This window comes from Mirounga angustirostris, unplaced genomic scaffold (assembly GCF_029215605.1).
Source record: "Mirounga angustirostris isolate CCGP_5_RB_7025 unplaced genomic scaffold, mMirAng1.0.hap1 SCAF_4, whole genome shotgun sequence".
Taxonomy (NCBI): Eukaryota; Metazoa; Chordata; class Mammalia; order Carnivora; family Phocidae; genus Mirounga; species Mirounga angustirostris.
In genome coordinates this window covers 84,362,769-84,384,099 of record NW_026991712.1, presented here as the reverse complement: position 1 = coordinate 84,384,099, position 21,331 = coordinate 84,362,769, and the positions used below count along the sequence as shown (strand labels likewise).

Here is a 21,331-nt window from a genome sequence, read left to right as displayed (position 1 = left end):
CAGTCACAAATCCAGGTTATTACTTATACTTCTGACCAACTGGCTATAAATCAGAGGTTCCCATGACCCCCTCTTTGGGTTTGATTAATCTGCTATAGTGGCTCACAGAACTCAGGAAACCCATTTACTCACTAGTTTACCAGTTTGTTATAAAAGGATATAACTTATAACAGCCAAATGGAAGAAATGCATAGGACAAGGTATGGGGACAAGACACAGAGCTTCTGTGCTCTTTCTGAGTGCTCTAACTCTCCCCATATCTCCTCAGCTTCACCAGTCTGGAAGCTCCCCAAACCCCATCCTTTTGCATTTTTATGGAAGTTTCATTATGTAGGCATGGTTGATGAAATCATTAAATCATGGCCATTGACAATTTATTCAACTTCCAGCCTCTCTCCCCTCCCCAAAGGTCGGTGGTGGGGGTGGGGGTGGGATTGAAAGTTCCAGCCCTCTAATCACTTGGTTGACTCCTCTTTTTTTTTTTTTTTTTAATTGAGAGAGAGAGGGAGAGCATGTGTGGTGGTGGTGGTGGGGTGGGGGGAGGCAGAAGGAGAGGGAGAGAAGAATCTCAAGCAGACTCCCTGCTCAGCAAGAGAGTCCAACATGGGGTTCAATCTCATAACCCTGATATCACTACCTGAGCCAAAATCAAGAGTGGAATGCTTAACTGACTGAGCCACCCCGGCTCCTCTTAGTTGGCTCCTTTGGCAATCAGCCCCTATCCTTAAGTGGTTTCCAAAAGTCACTTCATTAACACAACAAAAGACATCTTTATCATTCTTAACACTTAGGAAATTCCAAGGGTTTGGGGAGCTATGAGTCAGGAACTGTAGGCAAGTCCACATATATATGCAAAATACATACAAAGACCCAAATACATATGAGAGATATTTTTTGGTCATCTGAATGACCAAACATATATTTCTTATAAGTCACAATATCACAGGCACTTAGCTTATTTCTTTTCTATAAATAATGCTATCATTAACATCATTTAACATAACTTTGTCTACTACGCTGAATATTTCCTAAAAAGCTAAGTAAGTTTCAAGGGTTTTCATATTCTTGCCACATTGCTCTCCAGAAAACATTGTACTAACTTCACTCTCTCCAGTATAAGTTCCCATTTCATAAGTTTCTGTTTGTGCTAATACCGAGTAATAGTCTTTTAAATGAGTAAAAAATATTGTATGGTGACTACATAACATAATAAAATTTAAAAAATTTTTTTAAATGAGTAAAAAAAATGAGGTAATATGGGAACATATGTGGACAGAATAGAAGTTAGTACAATGTTTCCTGGAGCGCAGTCTTGCCAGTGTACAACAACCCTTGAAACTCATCTAGGCTTTGAAATATATAAAATATTTATAAGACTATTATTCAGATGAGCAGTTCTCACTTGGAGCCTCACATCATTGCAATTAGGTGACATCTGAAACTATATATCTGCTGTGGTCTCTTTGTTCACATGTTTAGAACTTCAGCTGGGATAAATCAAATTTCTGGGGGCTGGCTACACATCTCTGTATCCCAAACATTCTCTTCACGTGTCTGACTTGGGCTTACTCACAGAATGGTGACTTAAGGTAGTTGGACTTCTTACATATCTGCTGACTTCTACCAGATCAAGCTTTCTAAGAGACAGAGGGCAGAAGCTGCAAGACTACTTAGGACTGACTTGGAAGCTATCCAGGTATCATTCCAACTGCATGCTATTGGTCTAAAGCAAGTCACAAAGACAACTCAGATTCAAAGGAAAGAGACTACACAAGGGCACAAATACTGGGAGATGTGGAGGGGTGTGACTTTTTTTAATTGGCATTTCTTTCAGAAAACTTTTTCAAATGTTTATTGACTGTTAATAAACCATGAAGTTAATTCTCAAGTTGCTATGAATGCTTCTTATTTAATGCAGGAAAATCCTGAAGAAGGAAGGGCCAGTATTTACAAATCAGTGATCATCAACACATCTAAGGAGATGATGTGCTTCAGTGACTATCCCATCCCAGATCATTATCCTAACTTCATGCACAACTCCCAGGTCCTCGAGTATTTCAGGATGTATGCCAAAGAATTTGATCTTCTAAAGTATATTTGCTTTAAGGTAGGGAATTTTGTGGGTGTCTTTGTGTTTGAAGTTGTTTGTAAAATAAATGAATAATGTGGCTTAATTTACCAGTGCTTATGTGTAAAGCCTGGCTTAATATGCCCATATATCTATCCTATCCAGACAAAGACTCCATTCTTTTGTCTTTGTGCCTGAAATACATCCATGGAAAGGTCCTTTTTCTATATATTTTGGCTGCAGATCCTAGAAGCCACCTGCCAGAATGTTCTCATTCCTTCACTTTATACTATTTGATAGCAATAAAACAAATGAGGGCAAGTGTTTTCCCAGTTACTGAGGGGAACTGACAGGTATGGAAACTTCTGGGTCCACCACAGCTTATCTGCTGCTGCTTAGCCCTTTTATACTTTCTGAAGTACTTGCCAATGCATTTTTTTAAATTTAAATTCAATCAGCCAACATATCCTTAGTCTCAGATGTAGTGTTCAACAATTTATCAGTTGCGTATAACACCCATTGTTCATCAGATCACACCAATGCATTATTTTTATGTGATCGCAAACAACCTAGTGAAGCAGTTATTGGGAAGTTATTGAGGAAGCCAAGAAATTAACTCTGGTATAGAGGGAAGAACACTAATTGGGGAACAAAAACTTGAGTTCTAGTCTTTGCTCTACCACTAATCAACTTGTGACTTCAGACAAGTTAAGTTCCTCAACTTTGATGTCTCTTGTTTTTTTGTTTGTAAAAATTTTGTTGGTAAAACAAGATGATTATATCCGATCAGTTCAATGGTTCCTTCCTGTTGTTAAGTCTTCCTTGATTTTTCTATCATCTTTTTTTTCAAAGATTTTATTTTTATTTATTCATGAGAGACAGAGAGAGAGGGAGAAGCAGGCTCCCCATGGAGCAGGGAGCCCGATGCAGGACTTGATCCCAGGACCCTGGGATCACAAACTGAGCCAAAGGCAGACGCTTAACTGACTGAGCCACCCAGGAGCCCGATTTTTCTATCATCTTTAACCATGGCCATAGAAGAACACATATTTCTGACAGCTGGCAAAAAGCTTAAATATTCTACCTTTTTTTTCCCCTTGTGATGAGAACTATTAGGATCTACTCTCTTAAAAACTTTCAAATATACCATACAGCAGTATTATCTATAGTTGTCACATTGTACATTATTACATCCTCAGTACTTATTTATCTTATAACTGGAATTTTGTACCTCTTGACCATCTGCATCCAGTTCCCCACCCCCACCTCCCTTCTACCTTCTGATCATTCTGCTAAATCATGACTTTTTCTATTTAACAATGATAATAAAGTGGTAATATCCAGTGACAACTTCCAAAGTAAGTCTTTTATAGCTCAGTGACTTCCCTTCACTTGTTGTTAAACACATTTAACAAGTTTGTTACCATACTAATCAGTGGAGACACAAAGACAAAAAAAAGTCAATGATTTCATAGTCTAGTTAAGAAGATATAAAAATGAAGAAAAAAATTTCTATAAATTTAACTAATAAAAGTAAAGAGTTACAGGGTAATAAATGCCATAGAGATTTATATATTGTTAGCTCAGAGGAAGGGTGCTTAACCCATCAGGGCATGAGACAATAGGCACCAGGGAAGTTTTTTTAGAGGAGATAATATGTTAGGTAAATGTTGAAAGGTAAGTAGGAATCTGCCAAGTGAACAAATAAAAGATGACCCGTGCAGAGGCACAAGCCTGTGTAAAGGCAAGAACCTTCTAGAGAAGAACTCTAAATAGTGCAGGATGGCTAGGGTGTACAGAGATGGTATCTCTAGGAGTCCACCAAGACATTATGGTCAGAGGCCCTAGAACCACATAGGAATACATTCTTAATGTTTCCTTAGGCTGGATAGAAAAAAATATTTTTTTAAACCTAAAAGTTATACCACTGACTATCCCATCTTGCAGCCTCTTTCTTTATAATTACTTGTAAAATTGGCATTTATGGGAGCCAAAGAGAGGTTCATTGACTCAGTCACAAGTTTAAGCCTAGACAGTGAGAACAGGACTTGGGGTAAAAAGATATCAGAGGGTCCCAGGATGTCTGGGGGTCAGGAGAGGAATAGGCATTTAGTGCATGGAGTGCCTTAGAAGCACAGGAGAAACCTAAGTTCTACTCACGTGTCTCATGACATCTTAGGGCATGGTCTAAGAGAATGAGTAATTTGCACTTTTCTAGAAGCAGAGGAGAGTGCAACATTAACCTGCCAACTATTTTATTTAGCCTGCCTCAGAGGAGTTTTCTCACTCTGACCACAGCCCCAGACAAAGAAGTTCTTGTGTGTGGAATATGAAAATCAAATATCGCTGCATGAGCTCTATTATGTGATATTAGCCCTTTGTGTAACACTCTGCAAAGAGAGTCATGTCAGGGAAGATGTCCACTGTATTGGCTGTGGTTAGTCTCCTGTAGCTATCACTTTTCTTTTCAGACCACTGTGTGCAGTGTGAAGAAGCAGCCTGATTTCTCCACTTCAGGCCAATGGGAGGTAGTCACAGAATCTGAAGGGAAAAAGGAGGTAAATGTCTTTGATGGAGTCATGGTTTGCACTGGCCATCACACCAATGCTCACTTACCCTTGGAAAGCTTTCCTGGTGAGTAGCCTACAAGGAAGGAAACCCTTGAGCCATGCCTGTGACCCGATCTCTGAGGAATGGGAGGATTGTGGCCTGAGTGATTCCTACCTAAGGATGATAAGGCTTATCCTAATTCTACATGTTCCCCTGAAAGATGTTGGCGCAACTTTGATTACTGCCATTTGGGAGGTAGAAATAACATTAATTTTGGAGACTAGAGAAAAATTAGAGGGCTCTATCTTTGGTTTCACAACAACCTTAGTTTTTCTAAGGAGCAAAAGAAAGAACATGGAGTTGATCCGTATTAGGTTGAATAAAGACTTTTTCAGCAATCAAGGAAACAAACAAATATTGAGTTTCTAAGGAAGAAATGAAAACTTAGAGAACTTAATTATAGTTTTTGACCTGGATTTTCATTTTGAAAAAAAAAAAAAAAAAGCACTCTAGTATACTCTGGAGTATATGAAAACGTATGTACTCCAATTGAAATGGGAGTAGGTATTTAAATATGAAAAGACAAAAGAGAAAGGAGGTTTTCTGCAGCAGTTTGGATTTGGAAGTCTACAAGTCCAAAATACAAGCAGATCCTGAGGTAAGCAGACTATCCGTGGTAAGGAAGTCACAAGGTTCTGCTTTGAGACTGAGAGAAAAGAAAATAGGCAAAAATATTCAGAAAGGCAAGCATGCGGCTGAGTAAAGGGAGAATATATGGAGATGTGTGCTTAAACTCTACACACTGCCAGCAAAATGAATGGTTTGACAAATGATAGCAGATAAACCTCATCCGATAATTCTTTTCCCTTCTCTTGCAGGAATTGAGAAGTTCAAAGGACAGTACTTCCATAGCCGAGACTATAAGAATCCAGATATTTTCACTGGAAAGAGAGTCATTATAATTGGCATTGGGAATTCTGGAGGGGATCTGGCTGTGGAAATTTCCCACACAGCCAAGCAGGTTTGAATCAGTAAATTATTTACTTTGCCTCATCAAGGAAGCAGTCTGTAGACCCAACATAGAGTACGAATGCCTCTGCACATAGCCCATCCGTGCCAATGGCAAACATAGGGCTTGGCTCCATTGCCTCAGTTGGCAACATTATGACCATGATATGATGGAACCAATGTTCCCTGTTAGATTCCCATCATTCCCATTGACCTCACACTAAAGAATCCCAATGATCTCAATCAGTTGTCTCTTCTGAGTATGCCTCTGACTTTGAAGACCAAGCAGTTGCCTGGGGAACTTGGTCGAAAGCAGCATTCAGAGTGTGGCTCCTGTTTAGGCTAGCGGAAGTGCCACACTCTCATATGAAGGAAAGCACACTGGTTTAGCGGAAGGCTTTGCACTCAGAGGATGGTGGGAGAATTTTCCTCTTCACTCCCCAAATGGAAAATAGAAACAGTCTAATCTTTCCAAAGACAACGTGGATATTGGTATGAAAAGCATCCACGCTGTAGCATGTGCAAGGAGTTCACCCCAGCCTTTGCATACAGTTAGGTATCAGAATGACATTCACTCTAAAGCAATTTCTATGTCCTAGAGTTTTCTTGTTTTGTTTTGTTTTTTGGGTTCCAAATTTGCACTCCAGTGTTAAAAAAAAAAAAAAGACCTGAGCTGTTTTGTTTTTTGGAGCATAGATTTTGAGCTGGAAAGAAAATGTCTTCATTATAAATTCCTAGAAAAAGACATGTCATTTTATATCTTGTTATTCATGTCTGTATTGAATAACTTTATTGGCAATAGGTAAGTGGTCATTTCCCAGTAACTTTAATTAAGCTGTGTTTCTCCACAAATATGTTTAAAATCTTTTTAAAATAGAAGTTTAATGCCACAACTTTACCCAGAAACTCCATTCAGTAACACTTCTCAGTATCATCCCCATCTATTGCCACAAAAGTAATTTAATATGTTGCCCTATAAATTAATTCAACAAGCTTGATCAGGAAATAGGTATATAAACAAAAAAGGGTAAAAATTTGTATAGGTGTTATGATAAAAGAGTGTGCAAGGTATATGATGGGGACCCAAAGCATGAGTCTTCTTTAATATGAATATCACTGGCTTATCACATGGTCAGTTATAAGGGAGCTGGGCCTTCCATGCACTGAGGAACTGTAGATTGCCAAAGGAAGCATCCAGAGTGGATGGAGATAAGGTGGCTGTGTCTGAGAAGGCCTGGGGACAACACACTGTACAACCACGTCTGCACGGCAGGGCTGACCTCAGCACACCACTGATGCAAGCCAAACAAACTCAATTGCCGGGTTCTAACTTTTTGCTTTACATATTAAATTGTGTTTATTAGAATTTGTTTGCAGATCAAAAAATTTAAAGGGACCTATAAGTTTCAGGATATCAAGGAAGTTTGAGTATAATAAATTTTGTGATAAAACGCTTTTGTGAAGAGAAAACACCCATTTCTTATAAAACAACGTTCCTTACATTTTTTTCGTATAAATCCAGACTTGTAAATACGGTGTTTGCTTAAAACAAGGTATACATGGAAAACTGAAATGAGAAGTATGACGAAAGCCATTAAGCATTTATTGAGTGTTTACTATATGTCCCACCCTTTGCAGGTGGTGCACTATTCTCACAACAGCCTTGGGATGTATTATTGTCACTACTTTATACATAGGGAATCTTTTAATTGAGACTCTGAGCATTTACTCACAATATAACTTATATAACAAAAGTTATACAGACTGCACACAAAGCTGTGTGATTCCTAAGACCAAAAATGCTCTTTCAACTGTGCTTAATCATCAGTGTGTGTAAGGTTACCATCAGAGAGAATGTATGAGTGAAGTACATTATTATCCCTCTGTAGACTGGTCACCTTTTTATATGAGAGTTTATAGACAAAAGACCATAGAGCAGGTACTCATGTACCTTACAATTCTGGAAACTATCTCCAGAGAGTTTTGTAGAGAAAGTGATACTTTCACCAGGTAATTGAATGTCAAAAGTTTATCAGCTCTGAACATGGACTTTAGCCAGCAGAGGGCACCTAAAAACTGACCAGCTTCCTGTTGTTCTACTAGTGATCTGCAGTTTTACCGTTAAATAATCAATGAAACACTTCTTCAAGCACAGGCTTTGGGGTCATCAGACCTGGGCTGGAAATTCAACTCTGCCACTTACTAACTGTATGATTTCAGGCAAGCTATTCATTTTCTCCATGCCTCTCATCTGTAAAATGGGGATAATAATACCTACTTCAAGAGGTTGTTGTATTGATTAAGAATATAGATTAAAGGACCTGGCACAGTGGGTTACAGGTCACAATTCTCAATAAATAGAAGCAATGATGATGCGTTGGAGAGACTGAAAGATGTCTCTTCTGTACCTTCCACCCTGGGGGAAACACATTTGCAGAGACAGAAGTGTAAAAAATTTAATATCAGTATACATGATAAATAACAGGGGTTTTTGGTAATAATGCAAATAATGTCAAAGGCAAAAGAGACTGAGGGTTTTAGATTAAATGACATCTGATTGCTTTCAGTTCTACTGCTCCTTGATTTTACAAGAATTGGGCAGGTTAAGTGCTAGAGAAGTTCAAAGGATGGAGAGAAAATTGTCAAGCAGAATGGTCAGTGGTGTCTTATGGAGGAGGCACACTTATCTGGATCTTAACAATAAATAGTCTTTGGAGAATTAAGAAAATAGGTGGCTTTTCAAGGAGGCATAATGACATTAAACAGAAATGCAGTGGTGATTGAAAGACACGTTCTTGGTCAATGAGTGTACTAATTTAATTGTATTCTTAGTGTTTGAAAAGGTAAATTGCAGGATATAAAAAAAAATTGCGCAGGGACTAAAAAGACTGACAAATGAGTTTGAAGTTAATCTTGAAGAGAGTGGGGTGCTATTAAAGGATTATGAGCAGAGAATGACAAAAGCAAACAATTTTTTCCCCCATGCCCCAGGTTTTCCTCAGCACCAGGAGAGGGGCTTGGATCCTGAATCGTGTAGCAGACTATGGTTATCCTTTTGATGTGTTATTCTCTTCTCGATATAAGCATTTTCTTTCGAAGATTTGTGGTCAATCATTAGTAAACAGTTTTTTGGAGAAAAAGATGAACCAAAGGTTTGACCACAAGATGTTTGGCCTAAAGCCTAAACACAGGTATGTTGCCACGATGGGAGTGGGGCAGTGATGCTCAAGGCACAAGAATAAGGACTGTTCACACAGGCTAATCATAGAGCTATTTCTACCCATACATGGAGAAAATCCACAGATCTGAGATCAGATTTCTACTTTGCACCTTATAGAAGTCCAAGATCTACTGTAATCTGTAATCTTCAGCCTATGATTCTCCTTGGCATTAACCATTTGATCATTTCCTCAGATATAAGTTCTTTTTACACAATACCCAGTAACAACCAAATGGTAGCAGATGGCAGTGTATAATTCATTCATTCATCCCACAAACATTGAGTACCTGTTATGAGCCAAGCATTATACTGTGCATGAGAATACAGAGACTAAAGACCTAATAGTAATACTAATACAAATAATAAGACCTTACTTTTCTGAGGACTTATTATAAGACAAGCACATTGCTAAATGAGTTCCATGTATGATCTCATTTAATCCTCACACCCTATAGGTTAGAAGTATTTTTTTTAATCTCTATTTTGCAGATATAAAAACTGACACCTCGAGAAACTAGTTCGTCTGAGGTCACACAAGAAATAAATGTCAGACTCGAGAAATGGATCTTACCTTAAGTACTCTAAGGAGAAGACAGGCAATAGAGTATGATAAATGCATGGAGTGTTCTGGGGGTATGAACTATGGGAGACCTCACACAGTCAAGGAGATAGACTGTGAAAGCATTTCTAGAGGCTGATTTTAAATGCTTTTTTCCAACTCTTTATTTTTTTTAATGTTCAGATTTACTTACTCCAAAATAGTAAGTACAATGAGTACCCATATACCTTTCACTTAGATTCACCTATCAACAGTTTGCTACATTTGCTTTCTCTCTCTCCCTCTCTCTGAAAATAGATAAATCCCCACGTATACAGCATCCATCATCCATAGATGCATACATACATATTTTTCCTGAACCATTTGAGAGTAAGTCACAGTCACTAAGACACTTTGCCCTACATTCTTCAACATATATTGCCTAAGAAATAGGGCATTCTCCCACATAAACGTAACAGAGTGCCCACAAGGAAATTCAGCATTGATAAAATACAATTTTATATATACAATCTAATATATCACATATTCAAATTTTCTAAATTTTCCCAAAAATATTATTTACAGCTCTCTTATTTTTAAATCTAGGATCCTTTCAGGTATTACCCAATTGCATTTAACTGTCAGGTCTCTTTAGTCTCTCTTCATCTGAAATAATTTACCATTTTTTGACATAAGCTTTTTTAAAAGAATTGAGCCAACTGTTTTATAGAAAATCTCTAAATTTGGACTCACATAATTGTCCTACCTTTACTATATTCTGGTTAAGCATTTTGGCACAAATATTCATAGGTTATGTTGTACCTTCTTGGTGGATCACACCAGCATCCACATCATATTAATTTATCCTGTATTAATGAGGTTAAATTTGATCACTTGGATAAGGTGGCACCTACCAGGTTTTCTCCTTTGTAAAGATGTTTTCCCTTTGATCAGTGGGGTGATACTTTGAGACTATGTTCTTTCACTCATTTATTTCACCCAGTTATGGAAACTGTAGCATCCATAACTTTGGTGGTTACAAAATCAGTTGAGGCTTTATGGAACAATTGGAGCTAGCCAAGTAAGTAGGGTAAGGAAGTAGCATTCTAATTCTAAGTACAAGGTCTTAGAATAGTGAAAAATACATTTTGCTCTGGGACTTGCATGTTGTCTGGTTTGGCCAGACTATAATAAAATGGCAAAGATGAAAGAGTGATTGAGCACATCTCCAGCCTCACCAGACAGGTATATTAAAACCTTTGTGGGGCACCTGGGTGGCTCAGTCATTAAGCATCTGCCTTCAGCTCAGGTCATGATCCCAGGGTCCTGGGATTGAGTCCCGCATCGGGCTCCCTGCTGGGCGGGAAGCCTGCTTCTCCCTCTCCCACTCCCCCTGCTTGTGTTCCCTCTCTTGCTGTGTCTCTCTCTGTCAAATAAATAAATAAAACATTTAGAAAAAAAAAAAACCCCAAAAACCTTTGTATACTCTGCTAACTAAAACATTTGGAATGAAGAGTCCAGAGGCATTGAAAGATTTCAAGCAAGTGCGTGACCTAATAATAAATACATTTTGGAACGACCACTCCAAAAATGATGTAGAAGATAGACTGAAGGGGGATGACGCAGGAGGCCCTAAAGACAATTGTAATAGTCTAGGTAAGATAGAAAATAGAAAAAAAACTATTCTGAAGATACTAAGTGGAGAAAGGGAAAAGCCCGTGTGACCAGGTAGAAGACTCCAGTTTTGTGGCTTAGGCGACTATGTAGATGGTGGTACTGTTTGTGAAAAGCAGTAAGCTTACAGAGAAAGATGAAATCATGAGGTCAGAATAAGAACAGAATCTGTACCTAAACTCTAAAGGTTAGAGTCAAAGCATAACTAAATGCAACAAACCAGTAACAGTAATGCCATGTTGCTGAGGCTTGGCCAGCTCTGTCTGAACATGCTGTGCTGAGAATCTCAGAGCCTATTAACTAAGGGCCCAAGGATCCAGACTGATTTTTAGAAAGGTCCAAGACACTAGAAACCCTATTTTTTTTTTTTTTTGGCAGTCTTATCCTATGCCGTCTCTAGGAAAATACTACTTAACAGGCCCAGAGGCTCCCAAGGGAATTCATGGAAAACCAATTTGACATAAATTCTAAAATCCTAGTCTGTGTAACCTTGGGCAAGCCACTTCTGTAGGCCTCAATCTCCTCATCTCTAAACTTGGGTAATGACACCTGTCCTGCCTCCTTCATTGGATTTGTGTGAGACTCAAATAAGTGAAGGTATATAGAATCAATTTATAACTATAAATCACTATATACATGTCATTTGAAAATGATGGTCTAATTCTAGCTCTTGGGGCTTTGAAACTAGAAATGAGACTCAATAGAATGCAGATAGTCCAGTTCTCCAGACCTATTGATCTGTGGATAGAATCTATGGGCCTGTGGCCTTATCATATCACTGAGAATATTACTACTATTCCTTGAGAAACCATATATACACTCTTCAAATAAGACCATTCTTCTTTTACTTCTCCAATGTCTTCTCTTTCTTTTTTTCTTAGATTTTATTTATTAGAGAGAGAGAGCACAAGCAGGGGAGGAGCAGAGGGAGAAGCAGACCCCCCACTGGCAGGGAGCCTGATGTGGGGCTCAGTCTCAGGAACCTGGGATCATGACTGGAGCCAAAGGCAGACGCTTAACCAACTAAGCCACCCAAGCGCCCCGTCTTCTCTTTCAATGCCATCCAGGTCCCAACTTCTGCTCTGAGATTCTAACCTGTGCCAAGCTGGTATACGTTAGAGCTTTCCCAAATTTCATGGCTAGACCAGAGGGAGACCATTAGCATATTGTTTAACCACCTCCATCAACGTAGAATTTTACTGACATGTTACTGATACCCCTCTTTGTTTCTCGCATTTCTCTTTCTTCTGATCTTTATCACCACTTACAGAGCTCTGAGTCAACATCCAACGGTGAATGATGACCTGCCAAATCGTATAATATCTGGCTTGGTGAAGGTGAAAGGAAACGTGAAGGAATTCACAGAAACGGCTGCCATATTTGACGATGGCTCCAGGGAGGACCACGTGGATGCTGTCATCTTTGCCACAGGCTATACCTTTGCCTTCCCTTTTCTTGAAGATTCTGTCCAAGTAGTCAAAAACAAGATTTCCCTATATAAAAAGGTCTTCCCTCCAAACCTGGAAAAGCCAACTCTTGCAATCATAGGCTTGATCCAGCCCTTGGGTGCCATTATGCCCATTTCAGAGCTGCAAGGACGCTGGGTCACTCAAGTATTTAAAGGTAAGTGACTGTGCAAATTGACTCCCTAACTACTTAGTGGTATGTTTAATTATGTTTATGTTCTTGCTTTTAAATAGCTAAACAGTATGTATGACCGTAACAGTGCCTGCCATAAAATCAGTGCTCAAAAATTATTTTTGAGTGAACATAAAGTAATAACTTAGAACTGTAGACATATATTGGAATCTCCTGGGAAATTTTCCCAAAATAGGTATGCTTTGCCTGGTGGTGTTTATTTGATAAATCTAAGTGGGGCAGACATAAGATCTCTGAGAAAATATTCCTCCACTGATTCCAATGGGCACTCCAGAGTAGAATCCACTCATCTAGATTTTAGACAACTGATACATGTTTGTGAAGCAAAAGAATGTAATCTTTCATTATAGGGAAAAGCAAATATAGAAACGGTGTGATTTGGTTTCAGCCAAAAATTAAGACCTGGTTAAAGACTAGTCCATAATGTATAAGAGTCAACCTCTCAAATTCCTACTTTCCCCCCTTTTATATCCCCTCTTTCAGTTTTGGCTAGGAGAACATGAGAAAAAACTTTGGGGTTTGGGATAATAGGCTAAATATGAGTCAGGAGAATGATATAGCTTCTAAAAGGCTTAATTATCTCTAGCAGCATTAAAGAATTATAATATCCTAGAACTTAAATTGTTCTTCTCTAAGAACTTAAATTGTTCTTATCTAAACTGGTCAGCACATACCCAAAGACCTATTTTATTTTATTTTACTTTTCCCAAAGACATATTTTAAAAGTGAAACTGGGGTGCATGAAAAGGAGAGAGACAAGAATGGTTAAGGGATTTGAAAACGACATTTGAACTACAACTGAAGGAGCCAGAGAGGTTTACCTAGAGAAGATAAGATTCAGGGGCAATATGAGTGCTCCCTTCAAAGGTTTGAAGAATGTCCCATGGCAGAAGGATCTGATTTGCTCAGTATCACTTCAAAGGGTTGAACCAGAACCAAGGAGTGAAACTTTGAGGGTTGCACAAAATCAGCTTAACATTAAAAACAAACACACCAACCTTTTTTTTTTTTTTTGGTCAGCTATTGCCGTATCAAGATGGAATGGGCTGCCTCTGAAATTGTGAAGAATCCAAGCAGAATAGGAAAAAGCTTATCTTTATAGGACTTTAGGCATAAAATGGGATCAAGAATTTTTCCTTCTTTCCCTGTGGTATAAAGCCTGTTTATTACAAAGAGTACAAATGTGGGCGTGGTTCCCCCACCCTGCCCTTTTACTTCCTTCTTTATTTTTCATATACTTTTGAGACCATTTATTATTTCCTCATGTCCATTATTTAATTTCCCAAATAGGAAGATGATGTTAGGGAGGAGGAAGGTATTGGTTAGAAGGTAAAATAGGAGAAATATCTTCCAAAGACAAAGTAGAATAGAGTAAATTACTGTTGTTAATGTCATATTGTGGTGATGATGGGGTAAGGTGATCTAGTGAATTATAACCTCCTTGTGTACAGAAAATTATCCTGTATTTCTTTGAGTTCTGCATGGCATTGTGATTGTTAATAGGATTATTATTCCCAGTGAGGTAATTTTACACTTAAAATTTTGATTTTCCTCTTTAGGGCTAAAGACATTGCCCTCACAAAGTGAAATGAAAGCAGAAATAACTAAGGCTCAAGAGGAAATTGCTAAAAGGTATGTGGTTAATTTTTCTACTTAGTTCTTTTTTTTTTTTTTAAGATTTTATTTATTTTTTGACAGCGAGAGAGGGAACACAAGCAGGGGGAGTGGGAGAGGGAGAAGCAGGCTTCCCGCCAAGCAGGGAGCCCGATGCGGGGCTGGATCCCAGGACCCTGAAATCATGACCTGAGCCGAAGGCAGACGCCTAACGACTGAGCCACCCAGGCACCCCAACTTAGTTCTTAATTAGAGTGATGTTATACTATATTTATTAATTTTTTTAAAGATTTATTTATTTATATGAGAGAGAGAGAGTGAGCGAGCATGCAGCAGGGAGGGGCAAAGTGAGAGGGAGAGAGTCTCAAGCAGACTCCACCCTGCAGGTGGAGCCCAACTCAGGGCTCAGTCTCATGACTCTGAGATCAAAACCTGAGGTGACACCAAGAGTCAGACACTCAACCAACTGTGCCACCCACGTGCTCTTATTGTATTATATTTAATCTTCCTTGTGTTATTTTAAGGATTTAGATAATATTTATTATTGCTTTTCTGGCAGTAAACTATCCTATTTCAACTTTCCTCCTCTCTTCCCTTTGACTTATTCTTGTCTGACTACCTTCTGACTGTGAGCAGTCTCCAGTAACCTTTATTGAGGGTCAACTATGTACACAAAGTGTTTTATATGCATGAGTTTATTTAATCCTTGCAACAACCCTACAAGGCTGGTATAGTGAATCCCTTTTGTGAAACCATGAATACTCAGCTCTTGACTCACTACTATAGGATAAATGCATGCCTACAGACCCTTAAGCCAACATAATATCCATAAGGGGAAGCTCTCAAAATTCTTTCCTGTCTAGTCCCATTTCTATAAAATTAGTCCCATTTCAATAAATTCCAATTTGGCCATCTGTTAGTTCCTCTAGAATTCCATCTCACCAATTCTACCTCAAAATATTTTCTATCATTTTTTCCTGTCCTTGTTTTTGGACTCCTCAAGTTATCCCATCTAATCTCAATTAATTTGACTTGGCTTTCCTCTTCCTTTCTGTCCTACTGTTCTTTATTTTATTTTCCTTATAGGAGGAAGTAAAAAGTTACCAGTTAGCTCTCTAAATCCCACTCCTCCCACAAGTATCTGTTACCACATTTTCCCCCTAAAAAGTTCTAGCTCTTCAAATCTGTACTTAGTATTATCACTCCATCTGATTCTGTGTGGAGGGCCACTTCCTCTAGTGGGATGAGTCATCCTCCCCCTCCTTTCAGTATCCCAAATTAGCACTGGCCCTGGGAAGTCCTGCTCTGTGGAGCTTCTACCCCTGCCCTCATAAACAATTGAAGATCCCAAACTTGAGAATTTTTGTGGTGAGTCCTCTCATAATATCAGAGTCCTCTGTATCTGGATATGCTATATTTGTCTCTCTCTATCCATCCTTGTTTTCCACAACATGCCTCCTCTACTGTAGGTAGCACCCATAGATATTCCATGCTCATATTCCATACTCATTCCTACTTTATTCCTTCATTCTACTGCTCCCCTGACTTGTAACACTTCACTGTTTGCCATCAGATATATCCTCCACATCCTTCAAGGACCAATTGCTCTATTTTAACTACCCTCTTCTAACATTTATATTTAGCAATCTAAAACTACACAATGTACCAAAACTCTTATATTCTTTTCTGCTTCATGTATATCTATCTTCTGTCCTCCAGTAGATTATATAAGGTCCTTAAGGTTGGAGACAATGTCCTGTCTTTCTTCTCTGTTTTCTACAGCTCCTAGCCGAATATGGGAGCCAATAACAGGCACTCAGAAGCATTGAATAATTGATTGATTGATTGATTGATTGATTGATTGAATTGTTGATAGGCCATGGCTTTTGTCTTCTCTGCTTCAGGTATGTGGAGAGCCAACGCCATACCATTCAGGGAGACTATATAGATACCATGGAAGAGCTTGCTGATCTGGTGGGCGTCAGGCCCAATCTGCTGTCTCTGGCCTTCACTGACCCCAAATTGGCAGTACAGCTATTTTGGGGACCCTGCACTCCAATCCAGTATCGTCTTCAAGGCCCTGGAAAATGGGATGGAGCCCGAAAAGCTATCCTCACCACAGAAGATCGTATCAGGAAGCCAATGATGACTAGAGTGATTGAAAGCAGTAATTCCACAACTTCAACAATAACAATGGCCAGGTTTATGCTGGCTGTTATTTTCTTTGCTATACTTATGACCTACTTTTAGCTGTCCCATTTGTCATTGCCCTAGTTTTCTTTGGAAAATTGGATCTACAGATGCCTTAAGAATCTGATGAGATTGAACAACTCTCAGCTTCACATTGCCCAGGAATTTACTTTTATTGCTTTTGCCAAAGCATTAATCCTCTGTCCTCTTTTCACTAGAGTGAGATGCTAGCTTTTCATTCATATTGATTTCCCTCCCTTCCTTTCATGACCCATCACTTTTTCCTTTTAGTAACCCCTGGACTATGAGCACAGGTATTCTTTTAGCCATCTTTGTTTGTCCTTAGCAGACTTCTTTACATGTGGTATGTGCTTAATAAATGTTTGTTTTCATTTATCAAATATTATGGTGGGGAGCAAAAGTCAATATCTGTATAAGAAATGGGGACTCCATGTAATTCTGTAGCTGATAGGATTTGGTTTTCTATTAGAAGCTCAATCTTTTGTTTTTTTTAATATTGTAACTAAATGTATATCTCCTGACAGATAAGAGAAATAATGGTCTTGTATACATCTAAGATAAGATATATAAACACTTAACCATTTTATTTCACTAGCTACTCACTAGTATGTGTGATACTCTTTTCCCCTAAGCAGCATGTCTTTGTTTTTTCAATGAGAAAACTTTCTTCAGCTTTCTAGGCTCATGGGTCATTCTAATAATCTAGCATCTGCCAATAGGTTCAACTTGGTTGAAAAATTTGGGATTTTAAGTTAGCTGTCCTATCTTCTTTTGATCTCTTAGTTCCCATATTAGGATCCAATACGACTTTGTCTTAGATCCGTAGCTGCCAACTTTTGTAGTATGGCCTATGTATGTGATTTGATTTGTCATCCTTTACTCCTACTTTCTCCTCTCTACTCCCTCACACACACAGAATCTAAGTAGTACGTATTCAAAGAGGTCATTTATGTATTAAAACAGGATTAAGGGGCGCCTGGGTGGCTCAGTCGTTAAGCGTCTGCCTTCAGCTCAGGTCATGGTCCCAGGGTCCTGGGATCGAGCCCCATGTCAGGCTCCCTGCTCAGGGGAAGCCTGCTTCTCCCTCTCCCACTCCCCCTGCTTGTGTTCCCTCTATCGCTGTCTCTCTCTCTGTCAAATAAATAAATAAATAAATAAAATCTTAAAAAAAAAAAACAGGTTTGAGGGGTGCCTGGGTGGCTCAGTTGGTTGAGCGTCCGACTCTTAATTTCGGCTCAGGTCATGATCTCAGGGTTGTGAGATCCTGCAGCAGGCTCACACGCTGGGTATGAAGTCTGCTTAAGATTCTCCTTCTCCCTCTCTCATTCCCCATTCCCCTCTCTAAAAAATAAATTATAAATAAATAAATAGGATTGATGTTAACTAAATATAGGGACATTCTGCTTATAACAGTTCTTTTAATGTCATACAATGTAGTTCTGAAAAACAGAGCAAATGAAATGAAAAGCAGGGACTTCCATTTATGTCCTAGGACTGCTGTTGATTCCTTTTTCTCATTTGTAGAATATTTGTTCTGTTTTTGTCTCACAAAGTTAAGTAAGTGTTAACTGTTAGGCACACCGAATTTCATCAGGAATGATACTGGGTGTACCAGCCAGTCTTATATTCATAAATAAACTGTTCTGCAATACATTTTTACATTGCTGCCTATTATTTAACAAAAGGATAAATGTGAACAAGGAACAACATTAGAAAGTATTATCTTTCCCAGTGTGAATACACATAGGAGAACCAGACTCCTATGTGAGAACTACAACTTCCTCCTAATCATTGAACTCTATACCCAGTTCCATGCCATTTGGCCTAATTTACCTGTGGAAATTCCTTTTGAGATTTAGAGACTGAGACATGGTATTACTTCTTAGGTCTTTTTCCTTCCCTAAAACTTGTGATACTGATGATTTATCATCTATAAAAATAGACCTAGTATCTTACAATCTGCAGATTATTCTAGTTCAAAAGTAAATTAAACATTGCTTGCTTCTTTTTCATTTTCTTCTTTTAACATATAAATTTGCCTCTTTTAACATGTAAGCTTATTGAATGAGCAATCCTTTGATAATACAATATCAATAAGTATCCCAGTTTCCTCTTTTAAGTAAAAAGTGTGTCATTCTAAATTCATTGACTCTCTCATTTTACTTACAATATGTAAGGTTACTGAAAAAAAAAAATCATTGGTTAACTTCTAAACCAAGCCAAAAGTAAGATATGAACAGGAAACTGAACTAAAAACAACTCAAGATACAAAGCCCTAGTTGCTGATGATTGTGTACTATTCATTAATTTACCATACCTTGCTTTTCTAATTATGTTGAAAGGTTGTATCACTTTCCCATTATATCATTTCCCATTATATTACACACACACACACACACACACACATTCTTGTTGTGCCAGAAACTAAGAAAGTGCTCAAAAATCAAACTGATAGGGGTATTTCAAAGGGATACAGAAGCCAACTGAAAGTGGTCGCAATGGCCAAGGGCAAAACAATCTGAGCAACAAAATAAATGACCTAATGTAATGTATCCTGGATAGGAACTGGAACATAAGAAGAAAATTAAGTAACAAATATGAGGTGGGTGAGTGTGTTCTGGGGGTGCGGCCGCTGCTGCCACCACTGTGCAGAACCAGAGCAGGAGCCACTGCCGGGGTGTGGGGGGGGGAGGCCCGGACCTGGGGGGGGGTATAGATTCCCAGAAGTGGGATGACTGGATCAGAGGGTGGTCATCCTGTATATAACAGTGTGCGTCTCACTGCACCTTCAATAGCACTGAGTAGACCGTCAGTATTTAAACAGACCACATGATGCAAGAGTACAAGCTAGTGGCCCTTGGTTTATAGGAGGCATGGGAAGTCTGCTCTGACAGTTCAGTTTGTTCCTGGAATTTTTGTTGAAAAATATGACCCAATGATAGAAGATTCCTACAGAAGTCAAGTTGAAGTAGATTGCCAAAAGTGTATGCTCGAAATCCTGGACCCAGCAGGACAGAGAAATTTACAGTGATGAGGGATTTGTATATGAAGACTGGCCAAGGATTTGCACAAGCATATTCTACTACAGCTCAGCCCACGTTTAATGACTTACAGGACCATTTGATGGGTAAAGGGCACAGAAGATGTTTCAGTGATTTTGGCTGGCAATAAATGTGACCCAGAAGATGAGGGAATAGTTGGCAAAGAACAGGTCAGAATTTAGCATGACAGTGGCGTGACTGTGCCTTTTTAGAATCTTCTGCAAAGTCAAAGATCAACATTAATGAGATATTTTATGAACTGGTCAAAACAGATAAATAGAAAAACACCAGTGGAAAAGAAGAAGCCTAAAAAGAAGTCATGTCTGCTGCTTTAGACCCCCAGTAAGCAGTAATCCTGGGCCAGATTACAGGAATGAGCTGGTGCCTAACTGGGAAGTGCCAGCATTCCAGACTTCAAAAATGAAATCTGAACAGGCTTCTCCTGTTTTATACATTTTGTGAATAACTGAAATCTTATATTGGTTTCCACAAATTCTCTGGAGAAAAAAAACAAATGCTCTCTGTATAGCTCTTGGAAAATAAGACAATAGTAATTCTCCTTTGAAATAGCACTTATAACAGGTGTGAAAATAAATATACTTAACTCTAATATGATCATACAAAAGAGATGGATGCATTTTAAATGTTAGATATTGCTAGTATAATCAAATGATTTCATACTGACCTTTTTTTCTAAAGATTTATTTATTTGAGAGAGAGAGAGAGAGCTAGCTGAGCGGGGGAAGGGGCAGTGGGAGAGGGAGAGCAAGAATCCCCAGGCAACTCCATGCTGAGCGCGGAGCCCTTCACAGGGCTTGATCTCATGACCTCAAGATTATGACCTGAGCCAAAACCAAGAATCAGATGCCCAATCAAGTCACCTAGGCACCCCTCATATTGGCCTTTTTGTCATGATTTCACCCTGTCAAACACTAAAAAGTTGAACCATTATACTTATATCTATAATTATATAGATTATGAAATTTCCCCTCAAACTCATTGAGGCAGACAACTTTTTGAGTCATTGGCTTCATTTTGTATTTTAAAAATTATGAAATATCATTCTGTCTTTATATTCTACTTAAAATTGTACATAGAGCTTTGAAAAAATGGGTCTTTTATAGGAAAAAAAATGAGATAACTGATTTCTGTGGCTTTCAAAGCTAAAATATATAATATACAAAACCAACTCTAATATTACTTCTTGTGTTTTACTGTCAGTTTAAATTACAGCTTTTATGAATAATTAAATCTTAGTACATTTAAAAAAACTAAAGAAATATTATTTTTTTAAAAAAATGCTTATTGGGGGCAGAGCAAGATGGTGGAAGAGTAGGGGGCCTGGATTTTGTCTCCTCTCAGGAAGTCAGCTGGATAGGGATCAAATCAATCTGAACACCTACGAACTCAACAGGAGATCAAAGAAAAGAAGAGCAACAACTCTCTGAACAGAAAAGCGACCACTTTCTGGAAGGAAGGACATGCAGAAAAGTGAATCCGAGGCGATATTCGGGAGGATAGACAGAGAGGGAGGGGGCCTCCGTCGGCCGCTTCTGGCAAGTGAGAGAACCGTGGAGCATAAAATCAGAACTTTTAGAAGTCTGCTCCACTGAAGGATGTCACTCCGGTGGCTAAGCGGGGGGTGGAACCCTCGTGGGACAGTGTGGTCTCAGGACCCTCAGGGTCACAGAAAGACTGGGGGTGCCTGAGTGTGGCCGAGCTCCCAGGTATCAGAGAGGGGAAGCCGG

General features: G+C 38.8%; 1 protein-coding gene and 1 pseudogene across 3 annotated transcripts in view; both read left to right on the top strand.

The window, feature by feature from the left end:
- The window catches only part of FMO5 (flavin containing dimethylaniline monoxygenase 5), a 30,904-nt gene extending 12,713 nt beyond the window's left edge, over positions 1-18,191 (top strand). For 2 of the 3 annotated variants that reach the window (XM_064588376.1, XM_045896811.3), the window contains exons 3-9: positions 1,919-2,107; positions 4,540-4,702; positions 5,497-5,639; positions 8,618-8,817; positions 12,329-12,681; positions 14,277-14,349; positions 16,236-18,191. In XM_064588376.1, the coding sequence (XP_064444446.1) occupies positions 1,919-2,107; positions 4,540-4,702; positions 5,497-5,639; positions 8,618-8,817; positions 12,329-12,681; positions 14,277-14,349; positions 16,236-16,581 (1,467 nt within the window). In that variant the 3' untranslated portion in view covers positions 16,582-18,191. The remainder of the gene's footprint in view (positions 1-1,918; positions 2,108-4,539; positions 4,703-5,496; positions 5,640-8,617; positions 8,818-12,328; positions 12,682-14,276; positions 14,350-16,235) is intronic. The other variant, XM_064588377.1, reaches the window with a different exon arrangement.
- Positions 18,192-19,374: 1,183 nt separating this feature from the next.
- On the top strand, positions 19,375-20,044 carry LOC123858254 (ras-related protein Rap-1A-like; annotated as a pseudogene).
- Positions 20,045-21,331: the final 1,287 nt, after the last annotated feature.